This window comes from Perognathus longimembris, chromosome 10 (assembly GCF_023159225.1).
Source record: "Perognathus longimembris pacificus isolate PPM17 chromosome 10, ASM2315922v1, whole genome shotgun sequence".
Taxonomy (NCBI): domain Eukaryota; kingdom Metazoa; phylum Chordata; class Mammalia; order Rodentia; family Heteromyidae; genus Perognathus; species Perognathus longimembris.
The window spans coordinates 8,743,779-8,756,138 of NC_063170.1; the positions used below are offsets into that span (position 1 = coordinate 8,743,779).

The 12,360-nt window shown below is 55.7% G+C and overlaps 1 protein-coding gene across 2 annotated transcripts in view; it reads left to right on the plus strand.

Moving 5' to 3' along the window:
* Positions 1 to 12,257, plus strand: part of Il34 (interleukin 34) — a 34,919-nt gene extending 22,662 nt beyond the window's left edge. Inside the window, exons 2-7 of one of the 2 annotated variants that reach the window (XM_048355147.1) lie at positions 3,427 to 3,874; positions 8,466 to 8,599; positions 10,105 to 10,182; positions 10,429 to 10,590; positions 11,493 to 11,628; positions 11,815 to 12,257. In XM_048355147.1, coding sequence (XP_048211104.1) covers positions 3,847 to 3,874; positions 8,466 to 8,599; positions 10,105 to 10,182; positions 10,429 to 10,590; positions 11,493 to 11,628; positions 11,815 to 11,963 — 687 coding nt within the window. In that variant the 5' untranslated portion in view covers positions 3,427 to 3,846 and the 3' untranslated portion in view covers positions 11,964 to 12,257. The remainder of the gene's footprint in view (positions 1 to 3,426; positions 3,875 to 8,465; positions 8,600 to 10,104; positions 10,183 to 10,428; positions 10,591 to 11,492; positions 11,629 to 11,814) is intronic. The other variant, XM_048355148.1, reaches the window with a different exon arrangement.
* The last annotated feature ends 103 nt before the right edge of the window (positions 12,258 to 12,360 follow it).

Below are 12,360 nucleotides of genomic sequence, written 5' to 3' on the forward strand. Positions count from 1 at the left end.
GTAGGTTGTGGGACTTGAACTCTGGGCCTGGGGTGCTGTCCCTGAGGCTCCTTAGCTCAAGGCTAGCGCTCTACCACTTGAGCCATGGCACCACTTCCGGTTTTCTAGTGGTTAATTGGAGATAAGAGTCTCCCGGAGTTTCCTGCCTGGCTGGCTTCGAATCACTATCCTCAGAGCTCAGCCTCCTGAGTAGCTAGGATGACAGGTGTGAGCCATTGATGCTTGGCCCTCATTTCTAAATTCTTTATCCACCTCTATAGGTCCCCAGATAGAGGCTGAGGGGCAGGCCTGGCCTTCCCAGCCTGGTCAAGGCCTTGAACCTGGGAGTAGAAGGCTTGAAGGCCTGGCTTGGGCCTCATTCATCAGGGAAGGGTGCTGAGAGCTTCGAGCCCCATCTGTCATCAGCCTCTACCAAATGGCCTAGGGTCCCCTCAGCGTCTGCCTCTGTCATTTCTCCCTTTTGGTGTCCTCCTTTTGCTTCCTCTCGTTCCCCTGTTTTGGTTTAGGCCTAGGGCTGGGCCTACAGATGGATGGTTGGCCAGATTCAGGACTTGATACAAATATAGCATGAAGAGAGACGATTCCACTCCTTTGCACGCTTGGTTGCATCAGAAACTAGAAGTTGGGGGGGGGGGGGCGGGGACGGGATTCAGCACTGGGGGCTACCGCAAGGGTTTGTGGGACGTGGACAGGGTGGCGTGTGCCTGTGGCAGGTCTGGGCCGTGGTTTCCTGATTGGGGGGGGGGGCAGCCCAGGCCCCAGGGGCGGCCCGCAGAGCCCAGTGCTCTGAAGGGCTGTAACTGAAAAGTTACATGGGCCCAAGAGAGATGGAAGGTTCCACCACACCAACACCACTCTTCTTTCATTAGCATCAAAAGCTGGGAACAGCCCCAGTGCCCTTCCACATACGCTGGGCTGGACGGGTCCTGAGCAAGGAAAAGGAGGGAACCACTAGCATGCATGAAAAGATGCACCCCAGGTATAGCATGCCAGCTGAGAGAAGTGAGACACATAGGACAACACCCGAGGGTTGAGTTTATGTGACATTCTGGAAGAAAGTGCTGGACAGAAAGCAGATGGGCCGTTGCTTAGAGCTAGGAAGGAAGAGGCGTTCACTGCAGAGCGCCAGGGAGGACCGTGCAGACAAGTGGAAATATTTTGTATCTTGATTATTGTAGTAGTTACAGGGCTCTCTGAATGTGTTTACATTCCTGGAATTGCACATGGTGAAAAGGTGAATTTTGGCTGGGTGCTGGGAGCTCACGCCGGTAATCCTAGCAACTCAGGCGGCTGAGATCACAGTTCAAGGTTCAGTGCCAGCCAGGGCAGGAAATAGTCCATGAAACTCTTATCTCCAATGAACCCCCAAAAAGCTGGAAGTGGAGCTGTGGCTCAAAGCGGTCGAGTAATAGCCTTGAGCAAAAAATGCTCAGGAACAGCACCCAGCACTGAGTCCAAGCCCCACAGCTGACAGAAGAAAGAAAAGTGAATTTTGCATGTATAAATTCTACTTTCACAACACCAAATAGGCCCAGTTAGGGTACTGCTGGTAGTGATCTTGCCAGAGTGAAATGGGGGGGGGGGGGGAGAGGAGGGAGGAGGAGGAGGAGGAGGAGGGAAAGGAAGGAAGGGCAGAGCAGGGGAAGGGCCACAGTGGAGCTGAGGGCCAGAACAACCTATGAATTTGAATAACTTTGTTTTACTGTATGGGGTCCTGCCGGCCAGTGGGGAGCTTCTCCTAAGTCCTCTTCCTCTTCCTCCTTCTCCTCTTGTGTCTTCTCCTTCTATTTCTTTTTCCTCTTCTCCTCTTTCCAGTCCTGGGCATCAAACTGAGGGCTTCATATATACTAGGCAAGCATGATCTCCACTCCCTGCCCAAGTTCCAGCACTTCTGGAACATTCTGTGGGGATGCCACAGAGACAGGGACCCTCGCATCCAACCTGCTTCCGCTTATGCCCTCAATCTGTGTGACCAGAGGGGAAATAGAAGGCACAGGGATGGATTTGAACCGGGTCAGGGACTACAACTCACAGCCGACTGTCACTGGTCAGCTCAGCCTCATCTACAGAACGAGACAGTAGTCCAAACTCCTCCCCCTCCCTCCTCCTCCCTCCCCCCCCCCTCTTCCTCCTGCTCCCCCCCTCCTTTTTTGCTTATGTTTGAGATAGGGTCTCATTCCATAGCTCCAGTTGACCTTGAATGTAAGATCTTCCTGCCTCAGCCTCCAGCTGCTGACATGATTGGTGTGTGCTCACATATCCAGCTACAATGAATACTTTTTGTGTGTGTGCTGATAGTGGGGGCTTGAACTCAGGGTCTGAGCTTTTTTGTTGTTATTGTTGTTGTTTTGCCAGTCCTGGGGCTTGGACTCAGGGCCTGAGCACTGTCCCTGGCTTCTTTTTGCTCAAGGCTAGCACTCTACCACTTGAGCCACAGCGTCACTTCCGGCTTTTTTCTGTACATGTGGTGCTGAGGAATTGAACCCAGGGCTTCATGTATACGAGGCGAGCACTTTACCACTAGGCCATACTCCCAGCTTCCCTGAGCTTCTCTCGCTCAAGGCTAGCACTCTGCCACTTGAGCCACAGCGCCCCTTCTGGCCATTTTCTGTATATGTGGTGCTGGGGAATCGAACCTAGGGCTTATGGGAGGCAAGCTCTCTTGCCACTCGGCCATATCCCCAGCCCCTTTACTGGGCTTTTTTGCTCAAGCTGCTGCCCTGTCGCTGGAGCCGCACCTCTACCTTTGTCTTTGTGCTGGCTTCTTGGAATCTCTCTGATGTATCGGCGCGGGCTGGCGTCAAGCCCGACGCTCAGATCTCAGCTCCCTGAGTAGCTGGGTTGACAGGAGTGAGCCATCCATGCCTGGAAACCATGAATCTATTTTTGGCATAAGTGTACCCCCTGCAATATTTGGGGCATACTTGGGCTTAAAAAAAAACAAAACACCACTCATAAACTAGTTACTATTTAACCAGGATTCAGATGCACTCGGATCAGCAGTATTTGACCTGGCAGAAAAAGTGCGCTGGGGCTGGAACTAAGTCTGAAGATGGGCGCGGGACTCGGCAGCCTCTGCCTTTTGCCTCCCTGCAGAGCCAGGCTTCACCCGGCCCTCCTGGCCGCCTCCTCCTGGCAGCCGCCGGCCGTGACCCTCACGGCTGGGGGGGGGGGGGGTTCTGTCCGGGCCAAGGCTGGCAGCCGGGGTCCTGCGCGCCCACGCCTTGGCCCCACGCAGCTGCGGGGTTTGCCAGCCCCTCTGGCTCTGTGTGAGCCGTGTCCCCCCGTGGCCAGCCACCAGGGTGGGGTGTCCCTGCCCGGGCCGTGGGTGCCACAGGCGAGGTGGGTCCTCCGTGCCTGCTTTGGTGGCTGAGTGGCAGCGCTGCCTCTTACATAATCAAGTCTCTCTCCTCCTTCTTTTTCCAGGGCCAGACTTCACACTGAGCAGCTGCAGGCAGAGACATCAGAGAAAGCGCCACCCAGCCCTAGATTCCGAGGGGCCTGCTGGGGACTCCTCCTCCTCCTCCTCCTCCTCCTCCTCCTCCTCCTCCTCCTCCTCCTCCTCCGAAGGAAAGAAGGAAGGACAAGCCCCAGAGGCTGCTGGCTCCCACCAGCCCCTTGGCGGCCATGGGGCTGGCAGCCACCGCCCCCTGGCTGCCCACCCGCCCTGCCAGGCAGATAGGGCGCGTCGCCCTCCCGCCGCGGCCCGCTGCTCCTCTGGGGCCAGCCCTTCCTGGACGTGGTGGCCCCCTTGGCTGAGCTGAGGCCATGTAGCCGTCTGCCTGCACCTCTGGGGACGCAGCCACGGGGGACAGGCACCTCTGCTGTCAGAGGTGGGCACCCACCATGCCACGGGGACTCGCCTGGCTGCACTGTGAGTACTGGGGTGGGGGGGGAGGGGGGTCCCCCCCGGGGACTCACCTGGGAGACCTTGGTCCACAGTGGGCTTGGCTGTAACCATGGCAACGAGGGTGTTCTTGTGCACGAGAAGTTGAGATGCTTCCCCGCTGGGCTTCAGGCGCCTCAGGGATGGGCACCCCAACAGCTGCCCTCTGCCCTGCCCGCCCCTGACCCCCAGATGGACGAGCCAGACAGTGGCCAGAGGAGGAGGACAGGTGCTGGGGTGGGTGACGGTGCGTCAGCGCTGGGTTCCCCAGCACTGTGGGGCAGGGCGGGGCAGAGGTGAGGAGAGACAGAATCTCTGCTCTCCCTGGGTGTGGCCAGCGGGGGGTGGGGGTGGGGGTTGGGGGCCCAGACACAGGGAGACGTATGCAGCCAGGGACCTGGGGAAGGCAGCTCGGCCCCCCTGCACCCCTCATCCACCAAAGGATGAAACTCCGAAGCAGAATCATGAGCACTGCTGTTGGCAAAAAGATACATAAGTTGAATGGAAGAATGACAAAAGGCAAAGGAGCCAGCCGGGCACTGGTGGCTCACGCCTGTCATCCTAGCTACTCAGGAGGTTGAGATCTGAGGATCACAGTTCGAAGTCAGCCCAGGCAGGAAAGTCCATCAGACTCTGATCTCCAATTAATCATCAAAAAGCCAGAAGTGACGCTGTGGCTTCAAGTGGTCGAGTGCTATGCTAGCCTTGAGCAAAAAAAATCTCAGGGACAGTGCTCAGGCCCTGAGTTCAAGCCCCAGGACTGACAGAAAAAAAGGAAAGGGCATGGGGGGGGGCTCCCATGCCTGCCGGGTGGGAGGCAGAAGCAAGCCCCCCCCCAATGCTATGTCACTGACTCCAGTGCCATGCATTTCCCTGGTGCCCACCCATCCACCCCTTGGCGGAGTGGCTGTCATGACAACCAGGACCTTGCCTGCCGTGTGTCTTTGCCACCTGGCCCAGGTGCCATGTGTTGAACAACTGAGGGCGGGGGCTGGGCCCAGGGGGGGTTCAGAGAGGAGATGGGTGCCCCGGGGTTCTTGTGGAGAGATGCTGCAATGTCCTTTCAGAACGGGCGAAGGACCAGCCAGACCCAGTGGCCTGGAAACTTCCAGATTTTGGGGAGCAGGGAATGTGGAGTAGGTGCAATGCCCCTTGAAGTGGTCTCAGAGGCGGGGCGGGGCCCTCGCGGGTAGACAGGTAGACGTGGCGTGGTGACGTGCTGTAGGCAGAGGGATCCGTGATGCAGAGGCGTAGCTATTGCACTTGTCTGGGCAGGAGGAGGTAAGGGGAACAGGAGAGGGGATAGGCAAAGTGGAAGGGAGAAAGTTCTAGAAGGCAGCTTTCGGAACTTGGCAAGAGACAACTAGGGGTAAGGGAGAAGGCATGGTTTAGGGCTGGGGCTACCTGGCAGAGGGGTTGGGGTGCTGGGGGGGGGTGGGGTTGGTCTGCTCTAAGCTATTGGTGGCCCAGAGCAACAGGCTTGTGTTTTCTCCCCGTTCTGGAGATGAAGTCTGAAATCAGGGCGTGGCAGAGCCACGAGCCTTCGCATCTCTGGGGGTAGAGCTCCTCCTGTCTCCTCCAGCTTCTGCTGGCTCCTGGCATCCCTTGGCTCGTGGTAGCATCACTCCAAGTTGCCCCAGTCGGGTTTCACATGGCTTCTCCCTCTGGGTAACCCTATCTTCTTACCCAGACACTAGTCATTGGATTTAGGGCCTTCCCTAAATCCAGGGTGATTTCATTGTGAGATCTGCCACTGAACTGCATCTACAAAGATACAAATGATCATTTGGGAAAGGATCTGGGCCTTCCTTCTCATTGCCCCAGCAGAGAGCGGGGCAGAGGGTGCCTTCCTCCGACTGCTGCTTAGCCTCTGCTTGGGTCTTGCTGGTTCTCAGATGGGGAGGGAGGAGGAGGGATGGGGAGGGAGGAGGAGGGATGGGGAGAGAGGTGGAGGGATGGGAGGGTCTTCTCACCTGGGGTGAGCATGCACTGGCTGTAAGGCTCCTGGGGTTCAGAAGATGGAGGTGACAAGTAGTTTTGGGGTCGTAGCTGTGCTGTTCCCATGATCACAGGTTTCTCCAGTGGAGACAAGCTTCCCGTTAGAAATGGTGGTCTAGCTGCAGACACAGAGGAAGGGTGTGCGGTCCTGGGGGAGGCAGGGTTCCCAGGGCACCTTTGTGTCCGTTGTGTCAAGCTGAGGTGCTCTGGACACAGGGACAGGCCACGTACGGGGACACAGTCCCTGGAGCAGAATTTGAGGACAGAGTGTGTGGCCTGTAGTGACTGCCACATAGGGAAAAACCCAACTATAGACAGATCCGTGTGTGTGTGTGTGTGTGTGTGTGTGTGTGTGTGTGTGTGTATGCTGGTCATGGAGCTTGAACTCAGGGCCTGGGCACCTGTCCCTGAACTTATTTTGCTCAAGGCTAGTGCTCTACAGTTGAGCTCCACTTCTGGAGTTTTAATTTTGAGAGGGAGGAGGTGGTTGATTGGAGATGAGTCTCATGGACTTTCCCTCCTGGGCTGGCTTCGAACAGCAATCCTCCGATCTCAGCCTCCTGAGTGGCTAGGACTACAGGTGTGAGCCACTGGTGCCCAGCACAGGAGTGATCTTGACCTTGAGTGTGTGCACAAGTGTGAGTGTGTGGTGCCAGGCTGAGAACTGTTATGACTTAGGACCAAAGAATGCAAATCCAAGTCCTAGCTACTCAGGAGGCTGAGATCTGAGGATCGCAGTGCAAAGCCAGCCTGGGCAGGAAAGTCCATGACACTCTAATCTCCAGTTAACCCCCAGAAAACCAAAAGTGGCGCTGTGGCTCAAAGTGCTAGAGCACTAGTATTGAGCTGAAGAGCTCAGAGACTGCCCAGGCCCAGAGTTCAAGCCCCACAACTGACAAAACAACAACAACAGACTGACAAAACAACAACAATAACAACTTAAGTCCATGCCAAAGGTCCAAACACTGGTTTGCTTTGTGCTTATCTGTTCCTCCCACCCAATACCAAGTCGGGTACCTGGACTCCTTGCAAAGTTGTGGCTGTTAGAGTTCCGTTGAGGTGAAGGGCAGGCGGCTGCAGGCGGATGGGGCAGCCACAGGGCAAGTAGGCCTGGGGACAGGTAGAGTGTACAGACAAAAGCTTGAAGGTTCCAGGAAGCGGGCGGGGACGTCCCACCAGCCATCCTAACAGGTGGGACAGGGCGCTGACTCAGCCGGTCTAGCTATCTCCACACAAAAAGATGCTTCTTGCTTCTGACTCTAATGACAATGCTGATTGTGGAACACGGAAGCTATCCTACAAGATAGAAAGAGATCTTTTATAGGAGCTCGGTACATTTCCTTCCAAATACATACATAGAAGCCATTAATAAAATTCAATTTCTTCTGTAGGTTAAGTTCTTCAGGTAGGGTTGGATTGAGCCTTTTTTTTTTTTCTTTCCTGGTCCTGGGGCTTGAACGCTAGGTCTGCACGCTAGCCTTGAATTTCTTTTGTGCAGGGCAAGTGCTCAACCACTTGAGCCCCAGTGCCACTTCTGGCTTTTTTGAGTAGTTTGTTGGAGATAAGAGTCTTCCAGGGTTCCCTGCCTGGCCTGGCTTCGAACTGCGATCATCAGATCTCAGCCTCCTGAGTAGCTAGGACTACAGGGGTGAGCCACCAGTGCCTTTCAAAAGGTCACTAGCCGGGCTCTGGTGGCTCATACCTGTAATCTTAACTTCAAACCCCAATAACAAAATATAAAAATCATGCTGTCAGAGAACGTTCATGATGGTTATGTGATGATAATATAAGATATGCTTACTTAAACTTTATTTATTTATTTATTTATTATTTTTTGCTGGTCCTGGGGCTTGAACCTGGGCACTGTTCCTAGCTTCTCTGCCAACTTGAGCCGCAGTGCCACTTCTGGCTTTTTCTGTATATGTGGTGCTGAGGAATCGAACCCAGGGCTTCATGTATGCTAGGCAAGCACTCTACCACTAGGCTACCCTATTCATCTTTATTCCACATTTTCCTCTACTTTTTCTGTTCAATTAGGCGGAACTAACAGAGGCTTTTTTGAGACCATAGTGACCTCTAGTGGTGAAGACTGGTACTGTTTCAAAAGATAACAGCATTTGTTGCAATCCATTAAATCCATTAAACTGGAAAATGCCTCAGACTCACTGGTACATTTCATTGAGAGGAATTCCACATGTAGATAGACAGAGCAGGAAAGAAAGTCTCTTGGGTCACCACAGAGTCATTTTAAAAGTTATTTTTTAATATGTGCCAGTCCTGGGGCTTGAACTCAGGGCCTAGGCATGGTCTTTGAACTTTTGTGCTCCAGGTCAGGGTTCTACCCTTTGAGCCACAGCTCCACTTCTGGCTTTTTGGTGGTTCATTGGAGATAAGAGTCTCACGGACTTTCCTGCCCAGGCTGGCTTTGAACTGTGATCCTCAGATCTCAGCCTCCTGAGTAGCTAGGGTTACAGGCTTGAGCCTCCAGCTCCCGGCTGGGATGACATTATGTATGCAGAACACAGGGCGATGTGGGCACGGTTCCTGGCGCTCATGGGGTCTGGTTGGGTGTGGTTCGCAGATCTTGGGATCCTCTTTGGCATGGCCTTGGGGAACGAGAGTTTGGAGGTGTGGCCCTTGGCTCAGAACAAGGAGTGTGACGTCACCGGCTACCTGCGGGTCAAGCTTCAGTACAGGAACCGACTGCAGTACATGGTAACCTCATGGGCGCCTGCCAAGGCTCTCCTGGCACGGGGTTCTGGACATTCCGGGCCCCGCTTGGACCTGGGCTAGCCCCAGGGTAAAGTTACCCCAGCTTCCCTCCGCATCTTTCTCTGTCACGTGACTGATGGACGTGGTTTACGCTCACTGCCCCCTTTCCCATCATCCCCCAGGGTGCCACCTCTCCTTGGCCTGACATCTGAGCCCGCCTCCACCTGGTGCTTACCCCATGATCCAGGAAGGGACTTCAGGAAGTCCCTAGAGGACCCCCAGGCAGGGGAGAAAAAGACCTACACATCGGAATATTTAGCTTTCTTTTTCTTTTTTTCTTTTTTGCTGGTCCTGGAGCTTGAACTCAGGGCCTGGGTGTGGTCCCTGAGCTGCTTTTGATCAAGTCTGGCATCTTATCACTTGTTTTGTTTTTTGCCAGTCTTGGGGCTTGAACTCAGCAGCTGAGCACTGTCCCTGGCTTCTTTTTGCTCAAGGCTAGCACTCTGCCATTTGAGCCACAGCGCCACTTCTGGCCATTTTCTGTATACGTAGTGCTGGGGAATCGAACCCAGGGCTCCATGTATATAAGGCAGGCACTCTTGCCACTAGGCCATATTCCCAGCCCGCATTCTGTCACTTGAGTCACAGCTCCACTTCTGGGGTTTTGTTGGTTGTTTATTGGAGATCTGAGTCTCATGGACTTAACCTGCCTAGGCTGGCTTTGAACCCTAATCCTCAGATCTCAGCTTCCTGAGTAGCTAGGGTTCTAGGCATGAGCCACCAGCACCTGGCTATTTAATTCTTTTTAAAGAGTGGAGATGTCCACATGGACTCTAGATTTTTATTATTTATTTATTCATTCATTCACTTATGCATGCCAGTCCTGGGCCTTGAACTCAGGACCTGAGGCTGGCTTCTTTTTGCTCAAGGCTAGCACTCTATCTCTTGAGCCACAACACCACATCTGTCTTTTTCTATCCATGTGGCGCTGAGGAATCGAACCCAGGGCTTCATGTATACGAGGCAAGCACTCTACCACTGGGTCACATTCCCAGGCCCCTAAATTTTATTTTTGAGACACAATTTTGCTGGCCTTGGATTCACACAGTTCCTGCTACCATCTTCCAAGTACTGGGATTGTAGCTGAGTACCACCATGCCTGTCTCTACATGTGCTTTTCAACAACAGCCTTACTGAGATACAGTTCACCTACCATACAACCCACTTAAATTGTTCCACCCACTGGTGTTCGGTGCGTTCATAGAGTTGTGCAACCATCACTTGTAGTTATTTCTAGAACATCTCCCTCACTCCCTAGGTAATGCTTTCCTTAGTGCCATGGGTCTTTACTTCTAAAAGCTCTGCCCTAATAGGAACCGTCCCTGCACCCCAGGGCGGAGCGCAGTGTCTTTAGTGGGGGCTGCGCCTCGCTTGCCTCTCTCCTCTGTCAGCATCTGTCGAAGCCATTTCTGCCTGTGATTTCCGGGTATGTTCCTGTACCTTTCTAGAAACACTACTTCCCCATCAACTACAGGATCAGCGTGCCTTATGAGGGGGTGCTCAGAGTTGCCAACATCACCAGGCTGGTGAGGACGCCCTGGGGCTGGGCCCGTGAACCCCCAAGAGTCCCAGCCTAAGTAAGAGGCATGTTGGTTTCGGCGGGTTGTGCTGCCATCCAGCCGTCTTTCGCCAGCCCCTCAATCTAGCTTGCCCCCAGACAGGCTCCAGGATGTTCCCACGGAGGGGGGCAGGTCCCAGGGGGTCACAGCCCAGAGGCCCACGCGCGGGGGGGGGGGGGAGGAGGGGTCCAGTGACTTCTCCTGTCCCTGTAGCAGAGGGCCCGGGTGAGTGAGCGCGAGCTGCGCTATCTGTGGGTCTTGGTGAGTCTCAACGCCACAGAGTCGGTGCAGAGCGTGCTGCTCGAGGGCCACCCGTCCTGGAAGTACCTGCAGGAGGTGCAGACGCTGCTGGTGAACGTGCAGGAGGGCCTCACGGTGAGCCGCGGCCGCGGGAGGGTGGGAGGAGGCCAGTGCAAGGAGAGTTCCGGCACGTCCTGAGGGAGGCGGAGAAGGGAGGGAGGGAGTGTGGGGAAAAGAGCTGAAGGAAGGAAGAGGCTCACACCTGTAGTCCTGGCTACGCGAGAGGCTGAGATCTGAGGATGCAGCCGGGTTCAAAGCCAGCCTGTGCAGGAAAGTCCAGGACACTTTTCTCTCATTTACCACCGTGGCTCAAAGCTCAGGGACAGCGCCCAGGTCCTAAGTTCAAGCCTCAGGACTCACACACACACACACACACACACACACAGGATCTGCCTTCAATCCGGAAGTTGTAGCTCCAGGATCTTTCATTACATCTGCCCTATTTCCAGATAGAGCTATGCACCGGTACTGGTAGCGTTGAGATGTAGCATTTAGGAGCCATGGGGGACACAAGTCAGCTCAGATGCATTTCCTAGGCGGCTACAGCCTCCAAGAAGGTTGTCCCCCACATTTCTCTTGATGCCTCTGCAATGGTTCCTGGTGCCCAAGATGCTCCCAGGTGTTTCCTTAGGCATCGAGAAGCCATTAGAGCTCAGGGCCAAACACCCCGCCCTGCCTGTGCACCTTGCGGCTCAGTGTCCCTCCCAGGCCCTTCTGTTGTCCCCTGGAGTGGATGGAGGTCATCCCGAAGAGCAGTTCTCCTTGATCAGGGAGCCGACCCCTCCCAGCCATGCACACGCCGGAACAGCGAGGAGGCCCCAGCGCCTGTGCCCTGGGGGGCGTCTTCCAGCGATGGAGAAGCAAACATCTGTGTTGCGCTTGGGTACAGGTTGCCTGGATCATGGGAAATCGTGTCCTTCTGTCCAGGCAATGTGGCCGCCACCTCTTCACGCCTCGGGTCCTTTCCTCCCTCACAGGATGTGGAGATCGGTCCGCAGGTGGAAGCGGTGTTGTCCCTTCTGAGTACTCCAGGCCTGAGTCTGAAACTCGTGCGGCCCAAAGCCTTGCTGGACAACTGCTTCCGGGTCATGGAGCTTCTGTACTGCTCTTGCTGTAAGGCGTTCTGGGGCTTCCGCGCCCCTTCCTGGGTGTGAATGTCCTCTGTCCCCATCCCCAGTGCCAGGCTCTCTGTGGGACCCCCGAGCCCAGGGAGAGGGCGTGGCTGGGCCGCTGGGGGCGCTGGGGGGCTGGGCAGGGCTTGACCTCTCCTGCCCTTTGACAGCTTTCTGGTTCTTGTAGGCAAACGAAGCTCCGTCCTGAGGTGGCAGGACTGTGAGGTGCCGAGCCCTCCGCGCCACGGCCCGGGGCCTTCCCTGCAGTGCGCAGCCGCCCAGGCGTACCCTCCGCCCCGCGAGCCCCTCGCCCCGGGCTTCGGTGCTGGGCCCTAGGTCAGGGCGCGGGGCCCCGAGCAGCCCGCAAAGGGCCATTGGATGAGTCCCAGGAGCTGGGCGGCCCGAGCCTTGGTGAGCTGGCGTTGGGGAGCCCCCAGGAAAGGGGTCACCGCTGGGCTCAGCTCCTCTCCTTCCTTGAGGCCGCCGGTTTTGCCCCTTGGGTGGGCGGGCAGGGAGGGGGAGGCATGAGGCTTTTCCCCCGGGGCTGAGCGTGGGCTGCGGGCAGAGCCAAATGCCACATCTTGCCACACGAATGCGTTCCTTTTTATTTTTCTATTAAATGCCCACTTCGTTCGGTTTGGTTTGGTTTGCGTTTGCCAAGGTGAGCTCGGGAGGGGCAGGTGGGGGGCGGGGGGGGGGGCAAAGGCAGGGCGGGCCCAGCCCGGGGCATCGG